Genomic DNA, 13,275 nt, shown 5'->3' on the forward strand with positions numbered 1-13,275 from the left:
AGTTCATCGGTAAAGGTCATCCCTTGTTTATTTGATGTCGCTTGTTTTGTTATGATGATTTTAACAAAACAACTATACGGCGATGAACGTTAATCAGTTATTACATATGAATTCTTTGCGGGCTAATTAGGTTGGAAGCTGCCGGCCTTGACTGTAGGGGAGCTTCAAAACAGTTTGTGCAGCATAGTGATGATTAGGAGAATATGTGATGAACTTTCATGGGCAAAATACGAGCATTGAATCAACCTTCAAAATGTCGGTCATATGTGATAATTACGAGAATATGGACGTTGAATTGTCAATCCCTATGGTACGGTTTTGGACGAGCTTCATATTGCACATCTTTCAATTAGCCCCCCCTCTCAAATTCTGGTTCTTTCTGAGGCCTCCTCGGCCTTTAATTTTGATTTGCTCAACTATGGCTGCCCTAGAGGCTTTGCTTTTAAATTTACTTCTCCTAAAAATAAAAAAAATCTGCTTCATTCTTTCCCAGGAACATTCAGGCATTCAGCACTACTTCCGGGTATGCATGCATTCAATTCATTTCAGAACAGAATGTAGTGAGGCGTAAATTGTTTTTCTTTTCATTTACACCAACCAACCCAAAAAGAATTCTGTTCATGAATAGATAAACCGTAGCATTACAAACTCAACGCAACGGTGGGAATGGACCCAGTGGCATAAACATTTTGTTATTGAAAGTTGACAAGGGCAGCATCGCAAAATCGCAAAAAGAAAATTGAACATATATTATAACAGTTCGCTCTGATATCAGTCTAATACCTATTGTTGGTACAAAAGAATGTGAAATGTGCATCTGGAAACCATCAAAAAGCTAGATCTCTCTCTAATTTACTTCGGCTTCTTCCGCATTCCCATTCGTGATTTGGCAAACCTGGGATTCTTGTTAAGAAAAAACTTATAATGGAAATATCGACAAAAGCCGGGGGAAGAAGAAAAAGAAAAAGAAAAAGATAAAAGATAAAAGATAAAAGAGATGAACTACTAAAGGATACTCTAATCTCATGCCCTCTCCAGATGTTGACGAGTAGAGAATTGTGCCCTGCAGATGACCCAGTGCGCCAGTTGAGCTAGCAGTATCCTGCAGACATGGCAAAGATGATTAGAAAACAGTTCTGGGAGGTGATGAAATGAGGAACTATGGCAATTATATAGATGACTTGGGTCTTCTCTTATACATGCAACACATAATACCAGTAAAAATTTGACAAACTTCAAACATAGACACCACTATGCAACAATAGATCGCAATGAGAGAATTAAATTTTCAGCCATTCGTCAACAAATAAAACATTTTATATCCATTGTGTAATGTTCAACCTATAGGTCTCACTAAAAGGTTCAATCCGGTCAAAAACAAACAAAAACTATATCATTATTATTTAAAGATTACTAAGCACCGTCTCAGAAAGATCATATTATGGACGTAACTTAGAACAGTATCAGTAAGATAGATGGTATAACTCCAAAACAGGAAGAGAGTACCTGAAAATCAACAAATGCAACTGGAGCCCCATATGTGCTCTGCATCTTCAATTTTATAAACCCAGGGCACCTAATAAAAACCATCGAGAAAATGACGTCACATATAATGGACTATAAAGATGAATCTACACGACAAAGAATAGCTACTCACCTCGAAAATACTTGAACTAGCTCTTGCTCCGTACAAGTTGGCCCCAAATTAGCCACAAAAAGTGTTGGGCATGGAGTATTGTTTTGTGGAAAATGTTGTGCTGAAGAACTATTCTGCCATTTGATAAAGTCAATGAAATGCATAATTAGATGCCATTAAGCATGCATCTAGTGGTGGAATTTAAGATAAGGAAATGCAAATTAGAAAAATGAAATACAAATTGACCTACAGTGGACATCACATTGCATGTTTCTTTTACTATCATGGGAACACTCATAAGTAGCTTAAAGTGACAAAGGCTTTTGATATTACATTGAATAATATTTCTAAAGCCTGCCCAGTGTAGCCCTAAAATTAAATATCCACATTGGTCAACAAGGAACTATTCAGCTGATCACGTAATTCATCTTATCACAGCCAATAAAACAGATACAATCACGTGTATATTTTATAGGAGTTTTACAAATGGAAGCAACCATACCATGTTTGAGGCTATTGGCTCATTTACACCACTGCCACTGAAGCTGCCATGACTGAATGGTATAGAGAAAAACAAATGAGTATAAGAAGCTTCATAAATATTTTAAAAAAAAGAAAAAAGGATCATTTCAAAAGAAAATTTACTCCAAGTTCATGGAACAGGGCGTCCAGCAACTGCTGTTACTGAAGCCCTTGACCTTTCCACTAGAAGTGATATATTTTAATTAATATATGTGCTGATTCTTGAGTTATAAGTAGTCACTTCCATGATGGAAAACAGAAAAATGAAAAAAAGTGTGCTTAAGCAGTGCAGACGACCTTGGTGCAGATGGATAACCAATCATGTTGTAAGCAGAATTACCCATTCCAGGCATGTGAATGCTGCCAACACCTGCTAGTGTCCAAGCGTGCAAAACATGTGCAATGTGAGCTTTAAGAAGAATGTGTCCTTCAAGTGACTAACTCATAATTTCTGATCTAAGAGTCCAGTCAATCATCAAATGTTGTCATATAGAGAAGTGAGATAGTGCTAAAGCTTAACCATGCATAAAATACCTCAGGATAACAGAACAAATTTGGACACAAGAAACTTGCATGAGTGAAATCACTATCGACAAGCAATTACAGGTAATCATCTTACCAGGATCAGAAGTGGCCCTTGAATATGATGAACCTCTAGCTTTCTTATCCGAGCCAGATCTTTCATCGTCTGCATATAATGATAAATTGTAGTACAAATTGCAGTTCCATGCCAGTCAAAATGCAGAAATAACACAAAAGGATGAAAGGATAAGTGACTAAGCGTAGAAAGTAAATCCGACCAGCTATTTACCTGTTCTTGAGCGCTTGGACCTAGAATTAGATTTTGCTAGATCTATATATAATGTCGACCCCTTCTCAAGATCAAATACCATCCCCTGAAACATGATTTACAATAAGAGAGCACAGTTGATTTTTTTCCCGCATATGGAGGAAAACTCTCCACCGGGAATAAGAATAAAAGGAATTCCAACTGTGTCAAGATCTTCCGACAAATAAACGGGCGATAGGCCATTAGGCTCTGAAGGCAAGTACTGGTAAATCAAACAAATATTGGCTATACTATTGAAAGAGATTTTTTGAAGTTGCGTGATTGCCCCAAATAACAATTACAATACCATGAAATATGCCCCATAATGAGCCTAACTTCTTTGAACTGAATTTACAGACAACACTGTACTTGTGCAGATATTGAGTTTGTTAACGAACGCTTACATTCAGTGCTTGCATTGCTCCGATCGCAGATTGCTGGTCCAAGAACACCGCAAACGCAAAAGGCTGACAAAAACAAATTCAGGGCTACATCAACAAACAAGTGCTTAACAAATCCAAAAATCACTCGGAAATTACGAATTACACAATTCTTTAATTTCAATTTTTGAGGGGGAGAAATACCTGAGTTTTCTCGGTGGGGGTTCGGAGGTGAGAGGACTCGTAACCGGGAAACTCGCGGAAGAGGTTGTAGATTTCACGGGGCTTGACATCTTCGGGTAGGCCGGCCACGAAGAGGGTCCGGACCTCGTCGTAGGCGGCCTGGGCGACGAGTGGCGGCGCGTAGGGAGCGTAAGGCTGAGGCTGGGGAGGGTAGTAGGGCTGATGAACCAAGTGGTGGTGGTGGTGCTGCGGCGGCGGCGGCGGAGGGGCCACGGGGGCAGGCGGTTGAGGTGGCTGGTGGTGGTAGTATGGATAGTGGACGGAGCCTGGTGGCGGAGGCGGTGGAGGGTAATAGGCGGCCATCTCGTCCATTTCAAAATCCCTACAAATCAATCAATCGATCAATATTCGGAGCTACCTATCATGGCACCGGAAATAGAGAGAGAGAGAGAGAGAGAGAGCGTAGAGTAGACTTATTAGCGGTCGGGCTTAACCGAACCGAATCCGAATCCGAATCTGAATTTATTGACGTCATTAATTTCTGTGATGTATAATAATATGGCAAAAAAAATAATATAAAATGCGGAATATCAGCATCACGTGGACCAGTCGGGTCGAACCCGATTCAAATTTATCGGCGCAATGATTTTTATCATATACCAGAATATATTATAGACTCTTAAAATTATCTCTTAAGGTGAGCAAAGTCTGATATGTTATGATTTGTACTTTGCTGTTCCATCCATTGTTTTGCCCTCTCCACTATTTTCCCTCGTATGTTTCATACATCATGTTCATAGCTTTCCTGTCAAGGTTGACGAATAACCAAGTTCAGATCATAATTGAACCACTAAATTCATATCCTCAACTACGTCAAAGTCGGCACAAATGGAGGAGCTTGGGACTGCCCAACTTTGAACACGGAAAACAGAAATAAAAAACCACCATCTCTGTCTGTATCCTATACTACAAGCATCCAGGGTTCTTTTCATATTCTAGATACCGACCTATGAGGCAGATCTGATGAAAATATGTCCAATACTAGAGTTAAAAAACTAAAAAAAAAGAGGGAAAATGGACATATACAATGCTGCCACATGATTCAGCATCTACAAGTTTGAGATTTACTATGTGCTTTTAGTATTATTCAACCTCACAGATAGACAATAGATATTTGCACTGAAGGAATTGGCAAACTCATAAATTAACACAATTGGCATTCCCCCAACATGTAAGTTTATGTTTCTTAACGAGTATTACTGGACCGCTCGCACAGTGACATACATTAACCCAAGTTCATCCAAATCTCTGATACAGGGAAAATAGCTTAATCATGTAGTCCATACATGATGCTAACTAACACTTCCAAACAACGATCTTTGACATAACATACTTCAAACAAAAGGCGGCAACTGACATTTACCAAAGCACCAGCAGTCTCGGGGAGTAGAAGGCCAGTTTTGCATTAGACCAGAGGTGGGTATAGCTTGGCCTGCTGGCGAACCCTTCTCTTGTACTCTGTAGAATCCTGCATAAAGTCATGATAGTAGAATATAAGAACAAAACCTTAAGCAAAGGAAAATTAACTCCTATCTTCTCTTTAATTTTTCCAGAGAAATTGATTCCTGTCTAACTTGCAAGAGGTGGTGGTCACTTCTCCACACTTAATCCTATTGTACTATGTCCAGCCACTATCAGATAGCACAACAATGGCACACGAAAGTTACAGTTGCTTACAGTTGTAAGTTCTGATGCTAAAATGCCACTGATAGGCTTCCTGAAGCAAGAGGTTGAACCCTTGCTAACTGGACAAGCATGACCACCCCGTACTATGTGGGAGTACAATCTTCACAATTTGAAAGTAAATGCAGACTACAAATTGGCTCAAGGAAAAAAAAAAAAAAAAAAAAAGATGTATAGTACCACTATAGTTGCTTCACATTGATTTTAGAAACAAAGGGCGAGATACAGAGTTGTGAAGGAGCAATATACCTGAATGAAGAGGTGATAGCCTTCTGTCTGTGCAGGATCAGAGGGATTTGGCTGATCCAGTAGATCCTGAATGCCCACAAGAATTTGCTTCACAGTAATTGCTGGTCTCCAACCCTACAAAACAAAGCATGCTAAGTACAGTGTGCTAACTAAATTCTCCATGCCAAAAGAGTTGCCTCTATTTGTTAAGAAACTATAAGAAGCAGGAGGTACTCACACTGTCCTCATTAAGGATTGATAGACAGACAGTTCCAGATGGATATACATTCGGGTGGAAGAAATTTGCTGGGAATTTGCACTTTGGAGGCTTGCTAGGGTAGTCTTCACTGAAGTGAAGTGTGAGTGGGAAGTACCCACCCTCCCAGTCAGTCTGCAACACGATATTATTAAGGAATGTCAAAGCCAAAAGATTTATGTTTAAAATAAAAGATTTTGTAGTGCTTCACCACTGTTCTGCATTCCGTGTTGAAGAAGAAAAATAGAATAGTAAGGCACAAGGCACAAAGCCGTTGATAAGCAATATATAATGTTCCCTTGCAGCAGATTCCCTGAATTGGAAATCCTTGATTTTTAAATACACCATATAAAGATCAATACAGACCTTATTGCATCAACATGGAAACAATAATCTCCACACAAAAGGAATAAGAAAGTAGAATACAAAATAAAACATAAAGATAAAGACACTATAGATATCAGGGAAAAAACCCCAAAGGAAGGCCATTCCTGCCCGAGTCTTCCATTAAAATCAACTTCTGCATTACGGTACAAAATGTCAGAAGCTAGATACACCAACAAGATACAACACTATTCCATCTCTAGCTATCATATATTCATACATTCATGCTAAAGTTATTGATCCGAAAGTTCAAAATGAGTGAGAACACCATTTCTACCATCCAAAAGAACAGAAGTGAATTTTATTATCCAGAAGCTGAGTTATGTCAAGCAATAGCAAAACTTCAGGTCTATGAAATGAATCAATAGTATTTCATCACAATTCAACTTCCATTCCATGAATCACATCCCCACATACACCAAGGATCCTCTAGAACTTGTCAAGTTAGCTAGAACTAGCTCATTCAAGCTTCCATTACAATCCACAAATCCAATAACAAAAGGAGTGCTCATAACGCTATCTACATCCAATCTAAATCATCAAGGAGAGATTAATGTGAGTCCTTAGTGTAACACACTGTTGATAAAAATCAGGCATTCAAGCATCATTTCACCTCGCAAAAGGTACTAATTACAAACTTAGCACAACAACAAACCAAACAATTCGGTAAAACAACACAAAATTCAGTCCATCAGCTCCAATCCAACTATACAAACAAACAGTAAAAAGATTCAAAATTCCTAAAGTTTTCGAGGGAGAGAGCTTACACCGGTCTTGCCCGGAATTGTGCAATGCCACACCATCAAATTCACAGTCCCATCAGGTAAAGTCTCCGGCTTCGCCACAAAGCCCTACACCACAACACAAACCAAAACAAACGCCCAAAATAAAAATCACACAACCCAAAGACCCGATTTCGACAAAATTGCAAAATTGGGTTGTCGAAAGACTCACATGGGGATGGTTCTTCCGCCATGACTTGCGCTCCTCAGCGAGACGACCGCGTGCAATACCTCCAGACATGACTTCTGCTGCTGCTCCTCTTGGTTTAGGGTTTTCCTACTCGCTCCCTCTGTGATGGGTCTCTTTCCCTTTCCCCTTTGGGGGTTATAAAGAGAAGAAGAAACCGAAGATGAAAGGAGGCGACTTTTGGGTGACTGGTGCGAAACAGCAAATCGATTTTGATGGGCACAATCCACAAAAACACACAGAAACAAAAAAGAGAAATGGATTCTCTTCCTTTATCGGTTTCGAATTTTCGATTTTTATATTATAAAAAATAGTATGGAGAAGTCAAAGAATTTATTCATTTTTTATTTGCTTTTTTCTTTTTTTTAATTTTTGAATTAATTTTTTCGCGTGAGAACCACGCCACTGTTAAGTCATTCACGTGACCCACGCTTGACGTGACGGCTGCTGATTGGGGGTCGTGCCGTACGGGTCGGGTTATGATGATGATAATAGGCCTTTGTGGTTATGGGTTTGGTGGTGCTTTAATGGAGACATTTAAGGCCCACTAAAGTACACCAATCATTGGGCTCGAGGAGGTAGAGACTAGGGCACTAAAGTCTATTAGCAAGCTAGCTAGTGGCCTTTTTTGGTTGCAAGGAAAAGAAATTAGTTCCTGGATCCTCCTTATGAGCATGGGAAAGTAAAGTTTTTCATTAGTTACTTGAAAACACAAAGAAAATAATCGGAAAATATATTTTACTTTCCTTTCTAATGTTTGGTCTATGCATGAATAGGAAAACATGTAACATCAATTTTTCAATAATATTCTTATTACCAAAACATAAACAATTCAAGATCAAAAATGCTTGAGATCCCAAATAATTTTACCAAATATTAATACCAAATGATGTGGCAGGTGCCATATCATCAAACTATTTTTAGCATATATTCTTATTTTATTTTTATTCTTTAAAATAAAAAGAGCTATAATTAAAAGTTATTGTTGTTTAATAAGAAAAAATATATATGATAAACAACAGAAAAAGGAAGAAAGAACCTTAAACAAAACCCTTCAATCATGGAGACTTTAACATGCAATTGTAGGAGAAGGCTATCAGTCAAAACATAAAAAATAGAATACGAAGTTGTGTATGACTTAATTCATTAGTTGACCGACAATTGAATGATGATCCGTTACTATTAGTGGTGGCAGTTTTCATTCTAGAAATAGAGATATGCAGTGATGACCATGGAGCAATGATGATTTTCAATTGATAACCGGATCTATCTCTACTGGGTTTCATGTTCTTACATTGTTAAAGGAAGATAGAAATAGATGTACTACTATATATGCAGTCTACTAGATTTGATGTAATTTCTTTGCGCTATTCTCCTCCAGATTTCTTTGTCCTTTAGATTCTGCATATTTGGTTGTTTTTTGTTTGAGGAAGGGCGACAGCAAATTTGGTTGTTTGGTGAACCACGTGTTTTTTTTTTTGCTGATTAATTAGTTTCTAAATAAAATCAATGAAATTTGTTGGAAATTATTAAATTGAATGTCTTGACATGTAAGACGCCAACTCAGATGCCACGTAATTTGGTATTGATTTTTGGTATAATTTTTTGGTGTCTCTAGCACTGCTCATTCAAGATTCAAAAGTTTCTTGGATAATTTGGTAATAATAACCATTACAATAATCTTTAGAATATGCAATTACTGTACAATTAATGCAGAGAAAGTATGAAGGAAAATGAATCCCATAGGGGGTGGGAGGATCAATTTTCCCCCTATTTTCTCTTCGGCCATGTTTGGTTTGCCGAAAGTAAGCATTAGGAAAGGAAAAATACTTAAGATCCTAAAAAATTATACAAAAAGCCTATACCAAATGATGTGGCACATGCCAAATTATCATTTTAATCCTAATCATTTCCAGCATGTGTCTTCCTATTAAATTCTTTTCAATCTAAAATAAAAATCAACAATATCAATAAAATTCCTCAAAAAAAAAAAAAAACAATATCAATAAAAAGGAAGATGATAACCAACCTCAGCTAACTCAGAAACCTCAAAATCCTAATTCTGAGACCCTAAAATCCTCACCCCCAATTTTACAGATCTAAGCCATGGCGTATGTATATCACCCATTCTCGATTACCGACGTAGACATAATGATGGAGACCTCCCACACTGTCAACAACAAGCCTCCAATCAAAGAGATCGCTCTCGACATCGCCCTTCTCTTCACCGAAACCCTCGGCATTGTCGTTGGCACCCTCATGGCCTATAACCTCGTCAGCGGCGACAAAGCTCACGATACCCTAATGCCACCCTTCTACTGCCCTCATTGATTGCAGTTTTGACTTTTAATATGACTGAAGTGTATTATATCAAAGAATGTTGGTTATGTTTTTTTTTTTTTTTTTTTTTTTTTTTTTTTTTTTTTAACCCTTAGCCCATCCCACCCTTACATATGTCAGTGAGAGTCGAACCCATGACCTTTACAATGTTGGAATTATAACTTACCAATAAGTCACAGCTCACCGTACAAAGAATGTTGGTTATGTTGTTCCTTAGGAGTGTCGGATACCAAAGGAAGTTTAACTCATTGATAAATGAACTTGATCGATCCTGGGTTGAAGGCAATGATAAGGATATCAAATAACTATCATTTGAAGGCAAGGGTTATACGCTGTTGCGCCTATGTTTACTGGTAAGCAACTTCTTGTTATCATTTAAAGTGATAATTGTATAGTTAATTGCGGCCACGGATTGAAAGCCATTTTGTTTGTAGTGCTGGAATATGAAGTGTCTAGCTTGGAATTGCCAGGGATGTTTCCAGCCAAACTTTGTGGATATATGATGTGATTTCAAAGCGTCATTTTTTTGAATGGATATCAGTTTTCAGAAGGTACAGGTTGGGTTTAATGGGCCAAGAGGTTATGGTGATTTAGGTAAGGAAGTTATTTTGTTATTATTTTTAGGTTAATTTGAAAATGAAAATAATTAGATAATATTCAATTGAAGGTGATGACGTGGTAGATACCACGTAAGACGCCACATAATTTGATATTAGTTTTTTGTATAATTTTTTGGTGTATGTAGCATTACTCGAAAGGAAAGAAAACTTATTCCTTTCTTGTATTTGAGATACAAAATGAAAGGAAATATTTTCCTGAAGGAAGGGAAAATAAGGAGAAAAGTAGTTACTTCCAAACACCAAAGGAATCACTTTCCCGTCTTCTTTCCTTGCATTTATTACTTGCAACATATTATTTTATTTCATTAATTACAAACTTTTTAACAACTTTATTGGAATGGAAAGTGCCTGAGAAATTCAATTTCCCTTCCCATAGGAAAGACAAAAGAATTACTTTCTTTTCCGTAAACCAAACGAGGCATTATACAAGAAAGTTATTCATTTCCTTAGGCGTGCCAAATACAGAAAATGATAAAGTTTCCCTTCCCAACCTTTCCATTCCGCGAACTAAACGAGGCATATCATAGTATTTGTCAACAATTACCTTCGCCATCAGATCATTGAACTTTTACTGTCACGATATAATTGGTATATCAAAAGTAATTTAGTGTACGTAGTTTCAATTAAGGTGATATTGGAGAAGATGAAGTCTTCAATAGTAAACATACGAACAAAATTCAAATTTGATGACATGATGATCCATCGCTGAGACCCACCAACGAAAGAAATGAAGTTTGTCAAATACTCAAATCAATTTTTTTAATCATGAAGATCAATTTAATCTAGACTAATTGTATCATTATTAAAGATGTAAAAAGCTTATAATTGCAGGATTAATCAAATTAATCCCCATCATGTTTGTTGTCCATTGTCAGGTACATTTAACATTATTTTCATTTTTCAAAAAATTTGTAGCAAAAAGTGGTTGAGTATTATGAGACCTCAATGATATTTATGAAATTTAATGTAAGATTTATGTTCAACATGATAGCCTCAGGGACTTTTGTGATATACAATATTGTATAAGAATATGTTCGTTCTCTTCTTGTTTTGAAGACGTACGTGCTTTGTGACTAATAGTCAATGGATTCTCCAATTTACAAGTGAAATTGCTTGCTCTTTTGATGCTTAATTTGACTAAAGCAGCATATATGTGTCCGTATTAAGTTGACTTAAAATGTACAAAGCCTTTAATGTATCAATGTAACATGATTTCTCCTTCACACGCCTTGCAAGACCTCTCCTCGAGAGTTAGAGATAAAAATTCAGCTCAAAGCTTCAAAGTAGCTATAGAAATCTCATAGAGAAGATTGCTAAATTTTTTTTATCTAATGTCACAAAGTACATTGTGATAGCTAGGATTGCAGTAATCCTGGTGTGCATGGATGTGTTGACAAACATATGAAGCTCGACCTGGAAAGAACAGATCAACAGAAAGATAACATGGATACAGATTTAGATCCATAAGTAATAACACCAACAAAAGCAAAGCAAAGAAAGCTTTAGAACATCTGGAATTCATTGATTGAGGACCACAATTACACTACATGAGAGCACCACATGCATTAGATGGATAACTATATATATTTCGTCAAAAGAATCATCTTTTCTCTCTGTATTCGACGCCGACCGTTTCGTGTTCCATGCATGTACTCGAATGAAGCACCAAACCAGTTCTTTCTGGAGTCTGGACCTAAAAAACACGAGCATGCATGTGTAGGGCAATTTCAAAGGAATAATATTGATAATGAATGCAATATTGGAAATCTGTGTTAATCTATCTGAGATTTTTTGGGGTGCTGTAAAAGTATTGGTATATTTAGATAAAGCTTGCAGTTTGTGGAAATTGTGGTTGTGGGGGGAATAAAACACAAAAGGTAGGATCAGAATGGTAGGAGCATCTGATGAAATTAGGCCAATGAGAGAACAAAACACAAACGACAAAGGCGTAAAGAGCTCGATCTACGTATACCTCTGCTCTTCTGTAAAACAAGTGCATCCTGAGGAAGAAGTTTAGGGTTTAGGGGCGCCATACACCGCAATAGAAAAACATAGCACAATTACTTACTTAGAATGAGTATTAATTAGACTAAGAAAATCGATTCCGAAATATGTTTACTAACATGAAAGGGAACTGGAACAAAAGTAGGTCCTATCTCAAAATGATGAACTCTCGACATTTATTTTTTGTTTGTCCTAAGTGGCCTATTGGGTTGGGGATAGTTACCCTATCCTGCAGGTCACATTTCAAAATGATGAACTTATTTATTAACAATTCAGGGTTTAAAATCCAAGAGGTTGGGTTTGGGAATAAATTTATCCGGAATCAACTCTGGTGCACAAGTTTCTCCAAGTCAAGTAAGTAAACGCATAATGAGGATCTACTTTCTCTATATGTAATACTAAATGGCCAATGAAGTTGGCTTAAGTGGTAATGGAGAAGGAGAGTTGAGAATTGAGTTAGGATTATATTATAATAATAATAATAATAATAATAATAATAAATAAATAGCATTTCTCCACACATACTCTGCATGTGTAAGTTTTTTTTTTTTTTTGAAAATAAAAAAGAAAACGTTTATTGTAGAGAAGAGATAATGGGAGAGAAAAGTGGGTTGTGGGTTTTTATTTATATTTATTTATTTAACAAAAATATATTTTGTAAATGCCATAATTGTCCTTGTGATTTAACTAATTTTCAAAGTTTATTAATTTTCTATGGTCATTTTTGTCAAAATTTTAGATTTTGACTAACAAACCCTCTTCTCTTAATAGTAGTATAGATAACGAAACACTGAATATGGATTGAAAGTTTGAAGTAAAATGATAGTTTGCAAGAAATAGCTAGTTAAGTGTGTATGACTTTCAGATAGAGTAGCATGTTTTAGTGATTATTTATCCAAACGCGGGATATGTATGTTTCTTCGTATATATTTTAATTAAGTGGAGAACTAAAGAAATTAAGATTTGTACATTAGAGGACAAGTTCTAACAAACCTATAAAGAATTTCTAGACACTCGATGTAATGGCAACATAAGGATTTTGGTAACATTAGCTGTTAACTTGTTTTTGTGACATCTTAAACCCCCACTTGATATTCTTGACTGTCTAGGTTTTCGAACTTTTTTGATTGAACAGTTAAAATAATTTACATGTTTGAACTTCAAGATAGAAAGTTGCATTT

General features: G+C 36.6%; 2 protein-coding genes across 3 annotated transcripts; both read right to left on the bottom strand.

Annotated features, from left to right (window-relative positions):
- Positions 1–561: 561 nt before the first annotated feature.
- LOC112186639 (RNA-binding protein L) lies at positions 562–4,100 on the bottom strand. Of its 2 annotated transcripts, none has more exons than XM_024325114.2 (11): positions 4,024–4,100; positions 3,572–3,932; positions 3,392–3,454; positions 2,970–3,054; positions 2,778–2,846; positions 2,456–2,528; positions 2,139–2,190; positions 1,658–1,770; positions 1,507–1,576; positions 1,017–1,102; positions 562–895 (listed from the first exon to the last, which is right to left on the bottom strand). In XM_024325114.2, the coding sequence occupies exons 1-11, from the start codon at positions 4,083–4,085 to the stop codon at positions 853–855; spliced, it is 1,077 nt and encodes a 358-aa protein (XP_024180882.1). In that variant the 5' UTR covers positions 4,086–4,100; the 3' UTR covers positions 562–852. The 2 variants fall into 2 exon arrangements, with proteins under 2 accessions (XP_024180882.1, XP_024180880.1); XM_024325112.2 differs by having other exon boundaries at positions 2,456–2,531.
- A 621-nt stretch (positions 4,101–4,721) lies between these two features.
- Positions 4,722–7,412, bottom strand: LOC112186640 (SUMO-conjugating enzyme SCE1). Its single transcript, XM_024325117.2, has 5 exons — positions 7,116–7,412; positions 6,929–7,012; positions 5,760–5,912; positions 5,543–5,656; positions 4,722–5,078 (listed from the first exon to the last, which is right to left on the bottom strand). Exons 1-5 carry the CDS (start codon positions 7,182–7,184, stop codon positions 5,016–5,018), a joined length of 483 nt encoding a protein of 160 aa, XP_024180885.1. The 5' UTR covers positions 7,185–7,412; the 3' UTR covers positions 4,722–5,015.
- Between the last annotated feature and the right edge of the window lie 5,863 nt (positions 7,413–13,275).

This window comes from Rosa chinensis, chromosome 2 (assembly GCF_002994745.2).
Source record: "Rosa chinensis cultivar Old Blush chromosome 2, RchiOBHm-V2, whole genome shotgun sequence".
NCBI classification, from domain to species: Eukaryota; Viridiplantae; Streptophyta; class Magnoliopsida; order Rosales; family Rosaceae; genus Rosa; species Rosa chinensis.

Bases quoted from the DNA above. Each gene is read 5' to 3' on its own strand.
- LOC112186639 (XM_024325112.2), bottom strand. From the start codon at position 4,085: ATGACGTCAATAAATTCAGATTCGGATTCGGATTCGGTTCGGTTAAGC. The intron at 2,532-2,777 runs GTAAGATGATTA...CTTGGACACTAG, and splicing joins AAGGGCCACTTCTGATCCTG to CAGGTGTTGGCAGCATTCAC. The intron at 2,191-2,455 runs GTCGTCTGCACT...TATACCATTCAG, and splicing joins GGTTATCCATCTGCACCAAG to TCATGGCAGCTTCAGTGGCA.
- LOC112186640 (XM_024325117.2), bottom strand. From the start codon at position 7,184: ATGTCTGGAGGTATTGCACGCGGTCGTCTCGCTGAGGAGCGCAAGTCA. The intron at 5,657-5,759 runs GTGAGTACCTCC...TTTGTTTTGTAG, and splicing joins CAATCCTTAATGAGGACAGT to GGTTGGAGACCAGCAATTAC. The intron at 5,079-5,542 runs GTATATTGCTCC...GACTTTATGCAG, and splicing joins GCTATCACCTCTTCATTCAG to GATTCTACAGAGTACAAGAG.